This window comes from Ovis aries, chromosome 13, assembly GCF_016772045.2.
Source record: "Ovis aries strain OAR_USU_Benz2616 breed Rambouillet chromosome 13, ARS-UI_Ramb_v3.0, whole genome shotgun sequence".
NCBI lineage: Eukaryota > Metazoa > Chordata > Mammalia > Artiodactyla > Bovidae > Ovis > Ovis aries.
In genome coordinates, this window is record NC_056066.1 from 39,212,387 (window position 1) to 39,227,177 (window position 14,791).

The 14,791-nt window shown below is 43.6% G+C and overlaps 1 protein-coding gene across 1 annotated transcript in view; it reads left to right on the forward strand.

The window, feature by feature from the left end:
- Positions 1 to 14,791, forward strand: part of CFAP61 (cilia and flagella associated protein 61) — a 250,124-nt gene that overhangs the window by 27,352 nt on the left and 207,981 nt on the right. Inside the window, exon 7 of the mRNA XM_060397508.1 lies at positions 6,369 to 6,501. Coding sequence (XP_060253491.1) covers positions 6,369 to 6,501 — 133 coding nt within the window. The remainder of the gene's footprint in view (positions 1 to 6,368; positions 6,502 to 14,791) is intronic.

The window sequence follows — 14,791 nt, forward strand, 5'->3', positions numbered from 1 at the left end:
ATGTAAATAAACATTCTGATGTTTGAGTGATAAACATACTAAAGCATTCAAAAAGAACATGTGGGGTAGTTTGGAATTTCCCCACTGGTCTTCTTGGGTCCTGATAAGTGACCCAGCAGATAGAATTTAGTTCACAATCCAAATGGAGCAGAGATGTGTTAACGTAGATCAGATCGCAGTGGTGGAAGTTCAGGAGCCTGTAGTTGGCCTCAAATGTGCTTTGAAGTCATCTCGAAGTCCTCCACAACTTGTTAAAATCATGGCATTTTCCAATGAGCAGAGGCTAAAGGGTTCCAAAACCCATTTTAAAGTTTTGAATGGAATATACAGTTTAGAAATGATGGATTTGATTCTCCTAGAGAAGACCACTAGAGGTCACAAGAGATCTTGGAAAGAAAAAGGTGCTTTGTTTCACACGTCTGAATAAAAAGAAAAATCTGGGTGCCAAGTTGGCAGCTACTGTAGGTTCTCCAACTCCAAATTAAAACCAATTGTGTTAGGGGTTGGTTTAAGCAAAATGCATGGCATTCTTTAGCACGACCACTAAACTGGATTCTCTGGATTTTTCTGTCTTCACTGATTTCTTAAAGTATGTTGTTTAGTCACTCAGTCTTGACCAACTCTTTGTGACCCCATGGACTGTAGCCCTCCAGGCTCCTCTGTCCATGGGATTTCCCGGCAAGAATGGGATTTCCAGGCAAGAATACTGGAGTGGGTTGCAGTTTCCTCCTCCAGAGGATTGAACGTGCATCTCCTGCATTGTCAGGTGGGTTCTTTCCCGCTGAGCCACCAGGGACGCCCCCTCTTAAAGAATATACACACATATATGCCCACACTCTCAGGCTTGAAGAAATACAATATTTATGGCTTTTAAAGTGACATCAGAATCCCTTTTCCAATGGCACATTTTCAAGTCTCACTAATGACATGCAGATCCTCTCTAGTTGTGGCAGATGCCTCAGGCAGCAGAGAGGAGGCCGTGCCAGTATCCCGAACACAGTAGCCCAAAGGTGGGCTGTAGCCGTCGTTTATAGCCCGTAAGCATGAGCTTTCCATCTATGCTTCCGCAGCAGTTTCTTTGCTGGCAAGGAAACAACATGCACCTCCCTGTCCAGGGAAGTCTCCTGAGGGCTCTCTTCCACACTTGTGATGCTGCAGAAGAGGGGTCAGGATGCTGAGGGAGCCACCTGCCACCAAGGGACCATACCAGCAGCTGGGCAAGTGCCCTGGGGTCTGGCATCACGCTGTTCCTTGAAAGCACCCCTCGCTAACACGGAGGAGGTGGGGAGTGAGCCTGTTCTTCCTCCTCCCCACCTCCCAGGAAGCCAGCAAGAGCCCCCAGGTCCCTGTCCTCCTTCACCTTGCCTTCTCCAGGGCTTCCGGGACACCGGACCCCAAGCCAGGTGTCCTGAGAGGCTGTTGATTTTCTTCAGCTTTGGATTCCAGCCTGCTTTCATCTGGCATGGTTCTCAGAGTCTGATGGGCATTTAAGGGCCTGAGGGATCAAACCAGTTTCTATGGGAAGGGCCTTTTGTTTGCTCCTAACAGGTTAAAATAAAATAGTCTGTAACTAGTTCCATAGCACAGGGGTCGTCGTCCACTCCAAGCCTCGTAATGGCTGCAGGATCTAAAGGAAGGTTACTGCTTACTCAGTCGCGTCTTCCCCGGTGTGTCAATACTTTGTGTTGATCAACTGTAACCTTCAGAGTCATCACCACCTAAACACTGGGGGTCATGGAGGTGCTGGCCACGTGGCCCTGCTGTGCCCAGCGGCTCCACAAGAAGTGGCTTTCCTCCTATCTGAGTGGCAGAGTGAAAGTGAAAGTTGCTCAGTTGTGTCTGACTCTTTGCAACCCCATGGACTGTAACCTCCCAGGTTCCTCTGTCCATGGAATTCTCCAGGCGAGAATGCTGGAGTAGGTTACCATTTCTTTCTCCAGAGGATCTTCTCGACACAGAGATCGAACTCGGGTCTCCTAGGCAGAGTCTTTACCTTCTGAGCAGGCAGTGCACAAATTTAAACACTTTCCTGAATGAGTTGTTTTTGGTAGCTGGGGTGTCTTATTTCCAAGGGGCTTGACTTTGTCACATGCCATTTGAGACTACGAGAGGCTGATGTCATACCTTATCATTAGCACTGGGGCTGATGCAAGAGCATAAACCTTCGATTACCCCAAGGAACATACTTGCAGAGCAGGTTCCTCTTTATACATTTTGGGGATGGGCTTAAGGGAGAGATTCTTCGGAGCTCCACAACTTGGATGTTTTCTTCTTCTTTTTCCCAGAAGAATAAGTACTGAGGTGTAATTATGGATCACTTTGTTCACAGGCTGCTGAGGGCTCATGATTAGGCATTCGGCCCTGGGTCTTTCTGAACCTTTATTCTTGATTTTTGTACCACGAAGTAGTGTTTTTGTGTCCATCATAGAGATAAAAGCCCATGGTACACAGTTGATTTTGGAGTTCTCTGAGTGATAGCTGTCTCTATTCTCTTAAAATGATTAGGATATTGAATTACTTTCACATAATTTAAAATAATTACCTCTTGGAAGAAAAGCTATGACCAACCTAGACAGCATATTAAAAAGCAGAGACATTATTTTGTCGACAAAAGTCCATCTAGTCAAAGCTATGGTTTTTCCAGTAGTCATGTATGGATGTGAGAGTTGGACTATAAAGAAAGCTGAGCACTGAAGAATTGATGCTTTTGAACTGTGGTGTTGGAGAAGACTCTTGAGAGCCCCTTGGACTGCAAGGAGATCCAACCAGTCCATCCTAAAGGAAATCAATCCTGAATATTCATTGGAAGGACTGATGTTGAAGCTGAAACTCCAATCCTTTGGCCACCTGATGCGAAGAACCGACTCATTGGAAAAGACCCTGATACTGGGAAAGATTGAAGGCAGGAGGAGAAGGGGATGACAGAGGATGAGATGGTTGGATGGCATCACTGACTCAATGGACATGAGTTTGAGTAAGCTCCGGGAGATGGTGATGGACAGGGAAGCCTGGCGTGCTGCAGTCCATGGGGTCACAAAGAGTCAGGCATGACTAAGTGACTGAATTGAACTGAACTAATATTGGGACTTCCCTGGTGGTCCAGGCACTAAAGATTTTGCAGTTCCAATGCGGGGGGTCCTGGGTTCAATCCCTGGTCAGGGAACTAGATCCCACATGCTGCAACTAAGAGTTCATATACTGCAACTAAGACCTGGCACAGTCTAAATAATAAAAAAAAATATTGGTGGGGACTTTAATTTTTGGCAGGATATTTGAAAATGGATTTGTTGTCTTTTCTCACCTAGAATCTTTTTTTTTTTTAAGTACTATCACTGAGGACTCTGTTTACAGAGAAAAGCCACCTCTGTTAGCAGCGCCCTTTTGCAGGCTGTGGTGTGTCCTGAATGCAGTGGGGCCTTCTTGGCTCTCCCAGCAGAGGGCTTGGGCACTCAGATGGAGGTTGCCAGCAGGGGTTTCAGAGTGTGTCGGATGGTGGGGTGGGGGGTGAGTGGCATGTGAAGTCGTCCATAGCAGATGCTGCCGGGGGCTAAATGCCTGCGAGGGAGTAACCTTGAGGGCGCCCCTGTGTCTGCACACTGTACCCCCTGACTTTCCTTGTCTCTGCCGTCTTGTAGGTGAGACCCCAAGGCCACACAATGAGGAGACCTGAGCAGTAGTCTCCGCAGGGGAGTCAGAGGCAGGCTGGGGGGCTGGGGCGGATTCACTCCGCAGAGGGCCCCATAGCCATTGCTGGCAAACAGGCCTAGGGATGGCACCCCTAGGGCAGTCAGTGCCTGTGGTGGGGGGAAGTCCCTTCCATGTTGGCTGTCACTGTTGCCCCTGGGCTATGGGCTCCAGGGTGTGCAGACATCAAAGGTCAAACAAAGCAGGACTCTGGTAAGTAAGGACAGATTTTAATCCTAAATAACCATTGGGAGAGAACTCCATTGGGAGTGCGGTCCAGGGTGGACCAAACTCAGCTTTCATTTGTACAGAGGTGACTGGGGCTTCTGCAGTGGAAATACAGGAAAATAAAACACAAAGGAAGGGAGGGAAGGAAGGGAGGGAGAAAGAAATCTGGAATTTATGTGATCAGTTTATCCTGGAGGAATTTAAAGCATTGGACCCAAGAGTTATTCTTTAGATTATATATTGTGATTTACAGAACAGGCAGACAGTCTGCTTATATCAACAATGGAGGATAAAAGGAAGAGTCAAGTAACATTATCAAGATCTCACAAGAAAACTGAACTCTGTGTCATCTTTTAAAAATTCAAATAGTGTAATAATTTGAATTCTGAGGGCATTGTAAAGATACTTCATAGAGATACAAATAAAAAAATTATATTTTAAAATTGCATTATAGCTAATAGTTGGAGTGAAATAAAGCAACTTAATGTTATGATGATTGTTTCTCATAGAAATGTTTTTATTCTAAAAAGATTTTTTTTTTAATGACAAATTATGCGGTATCTAAGAGAAGAAGAAAACTGCATAGAAGACCCAAAGGAAAAAAGACTGAAATTTAAATTCAGGCAGTGATCTTATTCTTCAAGTTCTTATTTAGAATCAATATATTGGTATTTTCTTGTAATATAAAATAGCAATTATGACTGAGAAAATTATTATCTGGTGTTCTCAGTGAGTGAACTATTCTGCTGTATTAGATATTTGACTAAAACCAACCAATTATATGCTATGAACTCCAAGGTAGTAGAAATAATACATTACATACAATAATAGATATATATTAGCTACAATGTAATTTAAAATCTGTTGAAACATAAAATACTGTGTAGTATGCTTGTGATCATATCTAATGAACATCAGTTAACCTATAGAAGCAAATAGAAGTCATTCCAGGCAAAAGGATATATGCTCATTAATATCAATCTGTAGTTGTATGAAATAAAATGGGCTTTATTGAAAATTTTTGAAAAAGAGAGAGTGAAAATGAGAGAGCCCCTATGAGACTCGTCTGAGAGTGGAAGCCAGGCTCCTGCCCTCCTGCACACGTTGGGACATGGGGTAACCACAGATGTGGGCTGGAACAAGCTGGAAATTCTCCTGGCAACCTGAGCTTGCTCAGGCAGGCACTTTAAGGCAGTCTCACATCATCCTAGGGATGTGGCCTTGAGCTGTCCTTAGTAACTGACAGTATTTGTTCAGATATTCAGGCCAGGGCTCAGGCTTAGCCAAGAAGAGACTTCGAGTGTCCCGGGTCAGAGTCTGGTCAAGGGGAATGTCTTTGTCATTCATTAGATGGAGCTGCTAGTAATATCAAAAAGAACACACTAGAAGTTAGAGTGGGATGTCTTCCCAAGCCAGGGATCAAACCTGCATCTCTTATGTCCCTTGCTTTGGCAGGTGGATTCTTTATCACTAGTGCCACCTGAGAAGCCCCATGAGATGTCAGAGTAATGAAAGAAGAGCGGGGATAAAGGCTAGTAGCCAAATCAGTGATATGAGAAAAGCAATACAAATATGGAACATTTTTAAAAGAAAAGGACAAGGAAAATGTATAAGAACATTACAGACAGGAAAACTAGAATAGCGTTAATCAAGAATCTGCTATGAAGAAGAAACAAACATGTTATATGGCAGCAAAATGAAAGCCAAGGGCCAGCACCACTGTGCTGCCATAAATTTGGTTCTTGGGTCTCCCATCCCTGCCCACACTGGGGGTCAAGGTCATGGTAGGCAGTCCTGGGAAGGAGGCTTGAGGTAGTCGTGCCCAGGGTAGGGAGCAGAGCTTTGTTACCTGCAAACCAGCATCTCCTCCTCCATGGAAGTAGGCATCTCAGGAGTAAAGGGCACCATGGGCCCCTTGAAGGAAATAGTCTTTATCATAGTCATTCCCAGAACCTTTACATCTTACCTGTGATAATCCATGAGGGATCTTATAGCGGAAAAGTGTTTTTAGACTATGGTTTTCTTCTAAGGGGAGGAAGGGGGTGCTGGGAGCAGTGTTGTAGAAACAGTACCCCTTGAAACACATGGGAGGTGCTGTGCCCATCTTCCTGTTCTTTGGCTCACGAGTGATGCTGTACCTGCAGTCTGTACCCAGCCGGTGAGCGTGTTCCTTCTGCCTGGAACAGCCCACCTCCAGGTCTCGACATAGCTTCCTCCCCATCTCTCCATTTGGGTCTCGCTCAGGTGTCCCATCCCTGACCCCTCGGCCCCCTCACTCTCCATCCCAAAGCAATTGGTCACACTTTGAAACATTCCAGACTTGTTTGTTACATTCTTGCCTATTCCCCCCATTATATGTCTATTTCTTCAGCGTGTTGCTCTATCCCTGGCATTTAGGACAGGATCAAAGGAGCAGACGGAGGAACCAACACTGATTTAGGCCTTTCCTTTGACAGGGTGGAAGATCATGACAACCTCATGCCAATATTCCTGCACCATGACACCATCCTGAAGGAGACATACGGCGAGTACTTCCTGGCTGAGCTTATCGAGGCTCAAGACGAGGAGAATCACGCTGTCGTGTGTGAGGTGCATGATAACTCACCTAGGGCCCACCCGGGAGAGGGATGAGAGGAGGGCGGCCCTGGTCCTGGTTCGAGGAACATCCTTGGAGCCATGATGTCACCTGCTTCCCCAGGGTTCCCGCTTTAGACTTTTCAGGTTTTACGAGGCCCTCCCAGATGCTCAGTCTTAACAGGTTCGAGCCTGAACTAGACACAGCTGACTCCAAGTTCCTGGAAAACAACTTGGACAAACATCTTATCATTTGGGCTATGTGCCTCTTGGCAGATGTGCAAGTCATTTGTATAGATAGCAACAGTTAAGGCGAGCTTAATCAGTGATGGCAGGCCCTGGGTGTGATGGATTTAACTGATCATTACCCTCAGTTTCAGAAGGTGAATTCTATCTCAGAAAAAATTCCTGATGCCAGGTTGCAGTCAGAACAATGAAATCAATCTTTTGGGGGTAGAGCATGTCAGTATCTTGAAAACGCTCCCCGTATACTTCCCATATGTAGTCCATGTGGTGAAACATTGATGTATATGATAGAAGAAGACACATCGGAAGAAGGCCAGGGTGGGGACTTTCCCTGGTGGTCCAGTGGTTAAGACTTCAACTTCCAGAAGGAAATGGCAACCCACTCCAGTATTCTTGCCTGGGGAATCCCATGGATGGAGGAGCTTGGTGGGCTACAGTCCACGGGTTTCAAAGAGTCGGACATGACTGAGCGACTTCACTTTCACTTTTCCAGTACAGGAGATGCAGAAGATCCCATATGTCTTGTGGCCAAAAAACCAAAACATAAAACACAAGCAGTATTGTAACAAATTCAATAAAGACTAAAAATGGTCCACATCCAAAAAAAAAAAAAAATTAACATCTTAAAAAAAAGAATAAGATGAGTTTAGATGTTCATAGAGGTTTAGTTTCAGGCGAGAACCGGCCTTAAAAATTAGATTCAGATGTACTAGTCAATGATAGTTGTTTCTTCTGCATTGAAAGACTTAATTTTTTTTTTTCATATGTAGGTTTATGTGTTGTCTTTTAAGGACGTTTGTTCAAATATTGTCGTTTGACCTTTGGCTCCAGGCTAGTGACAGAAGGAAGGGTCAGGAAGCATTTGGGCCCAGCAGCACCATTTTAAAAAACCACGTCTTACACAATGAGTCAAAAACTGTGTGTGTGTGTGTGTGTGTGTGTGTGTGTGTGTGTGTGTGTGTGTGCTGAGTTGCGTCTGATGCTGCGGCCGCACGGACTGTAGCCCTCCAGGTTCCTCTGGCCATGGAATTTTCCAGGCAAGAATAAGAGAGTGGGTTGCCATTTCCTACTCCAGAGGATCTTCCCAACTCTGGGATCAAACCCCCATCTCTTGAGTCTCCTGAGAAGACTCAATACATTTACCACCTGAGAAGCACTGATAGGTAAAATGATTCATACAGGCCCAAATAAGCCTTTAATGGTCCCACTGTACCCATCCAGTTAAGTCAGTTCTTTGTCTTTTAGAGAAGGCATTTATTTATGTATTTATTTTCCAGCTTTATTGAGATATAATTGACATATGACATTGTGTAAGATTAAGGTGTACAGTGTGTTAGTCTGATGTACTTATCTTGCAAAATGATCACTACCAAAGCGTGAGCCAGCACCTCCATTATGTTACAAAATTATTAATACCATTTTCTTTTGTGGTGAAAACATTTAAGATCTACCTCTTAACCACTCCCAGGTATGTAATACAGTGTTATTAGCTGTAATCATCATGCTGTACAGTAGATGCCCAGAACTTATTCATCTTATACCTGGAAATTTGTATCCCTTGATTAACAACTCCTGATTCAGTCTAGGTAGCTTATCTGTTTCTGGGAATTTATCTGTTTCTTTTAGGTTTTCCAATTTGTTGGTATATAATTAATCATAGTAATCTCTTAACCTCTGTATCCATGAAATCAGTTTTAACACCTACTCTTCCATTTCAGATTTTGAGTGTTCTCTCTTTCTTAGTCTAGCTAACAGGTCGTCAATTTTGTTTACTGTTTAAAAAGACAGCTCTAAGTTTTGCAGATCTTTTTGATTACTTTTCTGGTCTCTATTTCATTTATTTCTGCTTTGCTCTTTGTTAATTTCTTCCTTCTGCTAATTTTGGGCTTCTTAATTTGTTCTTTTTCTAGTTCTTTGAGGTTGTAAAGTTAGATTGTTTATTTGATATCTTCCTTTTTTTTGGTTAATGTAGGCATTTACTACTATAAACTTACCTCTTAGAAATGCTTTTTTGCAGTATCCTGTAAATTTTGGTTTGTTGTATTTCCACTTTTGTTTGTTTCAAGGTTTTTTTTATTTCCCTTTTGATTTCTTCTTTGACTTCTTAGTTGTTCAGGAGTATATTAAATTTTCATATATTTGTGAATTTTCAGCTTTCCTATTATTAATTTCTAGGGTAATACCATTGTAGTTGGGAAAGATACTAGGTATGATTTAAATCTTTTTCATGAAGACTCCTGAGAGTCCCTTGGACTGCAAGGAGATCCAACCAGTCCATTCTGAAGGAGATCAGTCCTGGGTGTTCTTTGGAAGGAATGATGCTAAAGCTGAAACTCCAGTACTTTGGCCACCTCATGCGAAGAGTTGACTCATTGGAAAAGACTCTGATGCTGGGAGGGATTGGGGGCAGGAGGAGAAGGGGGCGACAGAGGATGAGATGGCTGGATGGCATCACCGACTCGATAGACATGAGTTTGAGTGAACTCCGGGAGTTGGTGATGGACAGGGAGGCCTGGCGTGCTGCGGTTCATGGGGTCGCAGAGTCGGACACGACTGAGTGACTGAACTGAACTGACTGAATGTGCTAAGACTCATTTTGTGATCTGTCATCTTCTGTATCATGGACAATGTTCCATGTGTTCTTGAGAATGATGTGTATTCTACTGCTGTTGGATGGGATGTTCTGTACACATTTGTTAGGTCGGTTTTATCTAACGTATGCATCGAGTCTAACGTTTCCTGGTTGATTTCCTCTCTGGATGTCTATCCATTGTCAAAAGTTAGCTATTGAAGTCCCCTGCTAGTGTTGTATTGTTGTCTATCTCTCCCTTCAGATCTGTTAGTATTTGCTTATTATAGTTAGGTGCTCTGATGTTGAGGATATATATTAATATATTTGTGATTGTTATATCTTCTTTTTTTGATAATTTTATTTTTTAATATGTTTATTTATTTTAATTGAAGGCTAATTACTTTACAATATTGTATTGGTTTTGACATACATCAACATGAATCTGCCACGGGTATACATGTGTTCCCCATCCTGAACCCCCTCCCCCCTCTCCCCCCATACCATCCCTCTGGGTCATCCCAGTGCACCAGCCCCAAGCATCCTGTATCATGCATCAAACCTGGACTGGCGATTCGTTTCATATATGATATTATACATGTTTCAATGCCATTCTCCCAAATCATCCCGCCCTCTCCCTCTCCCACAGAGTCCAAAAGACTGTTCTATACATCTGTGTCTCTTTTGCTGTCTCGCATACAGGGTTATCGTTACCATCTTTCTAAATTCCATATATATGCATTAGTATACTGTATTGGTGTTTTTCTTTCTGGCTTACTTCACTCCGTATAATAGGCTCCAGTTTCATCCACCTCATTAGAACTGATTCAAATGTATTCTTTTTAATGGCTGAGTAATACTCCATTGTGTATATGTACCACAGCTTTCTTATCCATTCATCTGCTGATGGACATCTAGGTTGCTTCCATGTCCTGGCTATTATAAACAGTGCTGCAGTGAACATTGGGGTACACGTGTCTCTTTCAATTCTGGTTTCCTTGGTGTGTATGCCCAGTAGTGGGATTGCTGGGTCATAAGGCAGTTCTATTTCCAGTTTTTAAAGGAACCTCCACACTGTTCTCCAGAGTGGCTGTACTAGTTTGCATTCCCACCAACAGTGTAAGAAGGTTCCCTTTTCTCCACACCCTCTCCAGCATTTATTGCTTGTAGACTTTTGGATCGCAGCCATTCTGGCTGGCATGAAATGGCACCTCATTGTGGTTTTGATTTGCATTTCTCTGATAATGAGTGATGTTGAGCATCTTTTCATGTATTTGTTAGCCATCTGCATGTCTTCTTTGGAGAAATGTCTGTTTAGTTCTATGGGCCATTTTTTGATTGGGTCGTTTCTTTTCTTTTTTTTTTTTTTTTAAATGATTTATTCATTTATTTTTGGCTGTGCTGGGTCTTCATTGCTTTGCCTGGACTTTCTTTAGCTACAGTGAGTGGGGGGCGACTCCTTCTTGCAGTGTGTGAGCTTCTCACTGCGGGGCCTTCACTTGCCGTGGAGCCCAGGTGCTGGGTGCACAGGCTTTAGTAGTTGCAGCGCTCGGACTCAGTGGTTGTGGCACGTGGGCTTGGTTGCTCTGTGGCACGTGGGATCTTCCCGCACCAGGCAACGAACCTATGTCCTCTGTATTGGCAGGCGGAGTCATACCCACTGTACCACCAGTGAAGTCCTATTATATCTTCTTGATGAATTGACCCCTTTATCCTTATTTAATAACCTTCCTTGCCTCTTTCTTGGGGGCCTAAAGTCTGTCTTGTCTTGTATAAGCGTAGCTACCTACACTCTCTTTTGGTTTTCACTGGCATGGAATATATTCTTCCATTTCTCCACTTGAAAATTATGTGTATCCTTAAAGGAAGTGAATTTCTTGAGGGCAGCAAATTGATAGGTCTTATTTTTTATCCATTTAGCTACTCTGTGTCTTTTGATTGGAGAATACAATTCATTTACACTTAGAGTAATTACAGGTAAAGTTAAAGTTAGTCACACAGTCGTGTCTGACTCTTCGCGATCCCATGGACTGTAGCCCACCAGGCTCCTCCGTCCACAGAATTCTCCAGGAGTGCTGGAGTGGGTTGCCATTTCCTTCTCCAGGGGATCTTCCTGACCCAGGGATCAGACCCAGGTCTCCTGCACTGCAGGCGGATTCTTTACCATCTAAGCTACTAGGGAAGCCCCAGTTACAGGTAAGGACTTACAGATGCCATCTTACTGTTTTCTGGCTGTTTTGTAGGACCCTTGTTCCTTTCTTCCTGCCTTCCTTTATGAATTGATGATTTTCTGCTGTGAAATGGTTTGATTCCTTTTTCTTTATCTTTTGTGAACCTGCTGTAGATCTTTATTGCACGATTACCATGAAACTTACATAAAACAGCTTACAGACCTAATAGTCTATTTTACACTAAAGACTTAATTCAATTGCACACAAAAGGTTTACCCTTTTACTTCCCTATGTTTTTAATATCACAGTTTACCTCCTTTTATATCCCATAGTTACTAACAAATTATTGTACCTATAGTTATTGAAATATTAAATTGTCATCCTTTAATCATTACACTAGAGTTAAGTGGTTAATGCTTTGCCATATAAAAGTTTTATAATATCCTGAACTTGACTGTATACTTGCTTTTACTATTGTGTTGTATATTTTTATATATTTTTGTGTTATTAATTGGCATCCTGTCATTTCATCTTGAAGAACTCCTTTCAACATTTCTTATAGGGCAGGTCTAGAGGTGAAGAATTTTCTTAGCTTTTGTTTGTCTAGGAAAGTCTTTCATTTTTGAAGGACAGCTTTGCTGAGTGAAGTATTCTTTATTGGCAGTTTTTGTCTTTCAGCACTTTGAATATATTATCCTGCTAATTCCTGTTCTGGAAGGTTTCTGCTGAGAAATCTGCTGATGGTCTTATGAGGGGGTTCTCTTGGAAGTCACAAGATTTTTTTCTTCTGCTGCTTTTAAGATTCTCCTCTTACCTTTGATTTTTGAGTTTTTTTTTATAATGTATCTTGAGAAGGATCTTTAAAGTTGATTTTGTTTGGTGACCTATGGGTTTCATGAACTTGGGTATCTATATCTCTCCCCAGATTTGGGATGTTCTTGGCCATTATTTCTTTAAATAAGCTCTCTCCCCCGTTTTCCCTCTCTGCTTGTCTTGGAACTCTGGTGATTCACAAACTGGTCCTTAGGATGGTATCTTATAGATCATACAGACTTTCTTCAACTCTTTTTATTCTTTTTACTTTGTGCTCCTTTGACATGATATTTTCAAAGTTCCTGTCTTCAGTCACACTATTCTTTCTTCTGATTGATCAGGTCCACTGTTAGATGCTTTGTATTATATTTTCATATCGTTCATTGATTCTTTGGCTCCAGAATTTATGGTTGATTCTTAGGGATTCTCTTTTGCTAAACTTCTTATTTTATTTGTGTATTGTTTTCCTGATTTTGTTGAACTGTCTGTTTTTTCTTGTAGCTCACTGTCTCCTGAAAACAGCTTTTTTGAATTATTTGTCTAGTGCATTGGAGAGTTACCATTTGTCCTTGTCTTTGGGTTCAGTTATCAGAAGACTCCTGTGACCTTTTGGTGGTGTCATATTTCCTTGATATTTCATGGTCCTGGAGTTTTGCATTGCTGACTTCACATTTGACTAGCAATCATTTCCTCTGGTCTTTGGGTGAGAAATACCTTCTCTCAGCCCTGCCAGAGATTCTGATATGATAAGTCACTTCAGTCGTGTCCGACTCTGTGCGACCCCATAGACGGCAGCCCGTCAGGCTCCCCCGTCCCTGGGATTCTCCAGGCAAGAACACTGGAGTGGGTTGCCATTTCCTTCTCCAATGCAGGAAAGTGAAAAGTGAAAATGAAGTCGCTCAGTCGTGTCCGACTCTTAGTGATCCCATGGACTGCAGCCTGCCAGGCTCCTCATTGCCTTCTCTGAGGTGTCCTTGTATGGATACACCTCCTCTGTGCCTCTTGCTCTCTCTTGTGGCAGAACTTTTAAGTTGTTTATTTTCTATGGGCCCTCCAAAGCACCAGGTTGAGTGTTTTGCCTTCCCAAAGATGGCACTAAAGCTCAAGTTTGTAGTATCTTCCTGGACCACAGATTAGGCCAATTTTCTCATTATGCTCCTTAGCCATCTGCTAGGTCTGCTCACACCACTCCTAGGAGAGTACATGAGAGCTGCCACAAGGTGGGCTGGGGTGTGGATAAGGCATGTGGAACATTCCTGGGCCAGTTGGTAGGATCCTTGGGTGGAATATTCCCAGCAACTCATGGGTGGGCTTCTTGATGGAATCTGTGATGCCTGTTAATGTCCTCTGAGGGCCCTACCTGCTGCTGTCTCAGATTCCTTCCTCCCCCACCCCCCAACCCAGTCATGAGCTCCTAATTTAGTACTCTAAGTCGGGCAAGAGAGAAATGAGTCCCTCTGGCAGCATCCTGCATAGCTGGGGAAGCCAGGCACTCCCTAACACAGTCTCCCTTACCCCTGTGGGACAAATTATGGGAATAAATCTTGGCCTAAGCTGTACTACCTTGGAGGATGGGTGTTGTGGGGAAAGGCAGACTGTCTTACCCCACTCTAGAACATCCAAACTGGTTTTTATTTTTTGCTCCAAATGGATCAGAATCTTCTCCGGAAGTCTGAACTTCATCAAAGGCTGTCGCATCCATGAGTGATTATCTCAAGCACTGTTTTCAGGAGCTCCTGAACAGAGGCTCAGAGGAGCTAGAGTCACTTCATGGGCCTCTGCAGGGTCCACAACCACGACTGAGGTCTGTCTGCCTATTTCTCAATGCACAGGCTGGTGAGACTCCCCCCAGGCCCCTTGGTGGATGGTGCCGGATTCCACAGCTCCCTCAAATGCACTTTTGTTCATACATGGAAGCCAAATATCTGCTGCTGAGCAGGAGACAAAACCAAGGGTTGTCTTATCGCTATGATACTGATATCACTCTGGAGAAAGCCTTTAATTATTTGGTTTCATGATGCAAGTTTGAACCCAAATCTCTTGAGTTTTAGTGCTTGTGAGGAGCAGCTGCAGCAGCCTCCTCCCTCATTTCTTTCCCTCTCCTGTCATGTGTTACAAGCTTTCAGTGTGTGTGAACATCAAAGCAACATTGCCGGCTGAAAACTGCAGTCCCAACCCTGCAGGGATCCTTTGGTATCTCTAAAGATACAAACGGAGTCCAGTGTGATCACTCTGTGTTCCGTGGAGATGTGACCACAGGCCTCAGTCTCACATGGAAGGTTGGGAGCAGGACCTGTCCATGGCAAGCAAGCTGACCTAGGATTTGGGAGTGAGTGTCTGGTCTGCACCAAGCCATATTGGGCATCTCAGCTTGTTTTGGGTTCAAGAGCAGTGCAGTCACCACCCTCCCACTGACCTCCCAGGACCCTCTTTCCAACCCCTGTAGGCTTCCTCAGGCTGGCCATTAAGCAGCAGTGTTCTGGGGTTGCAGGGAGGGGGGTGCGCT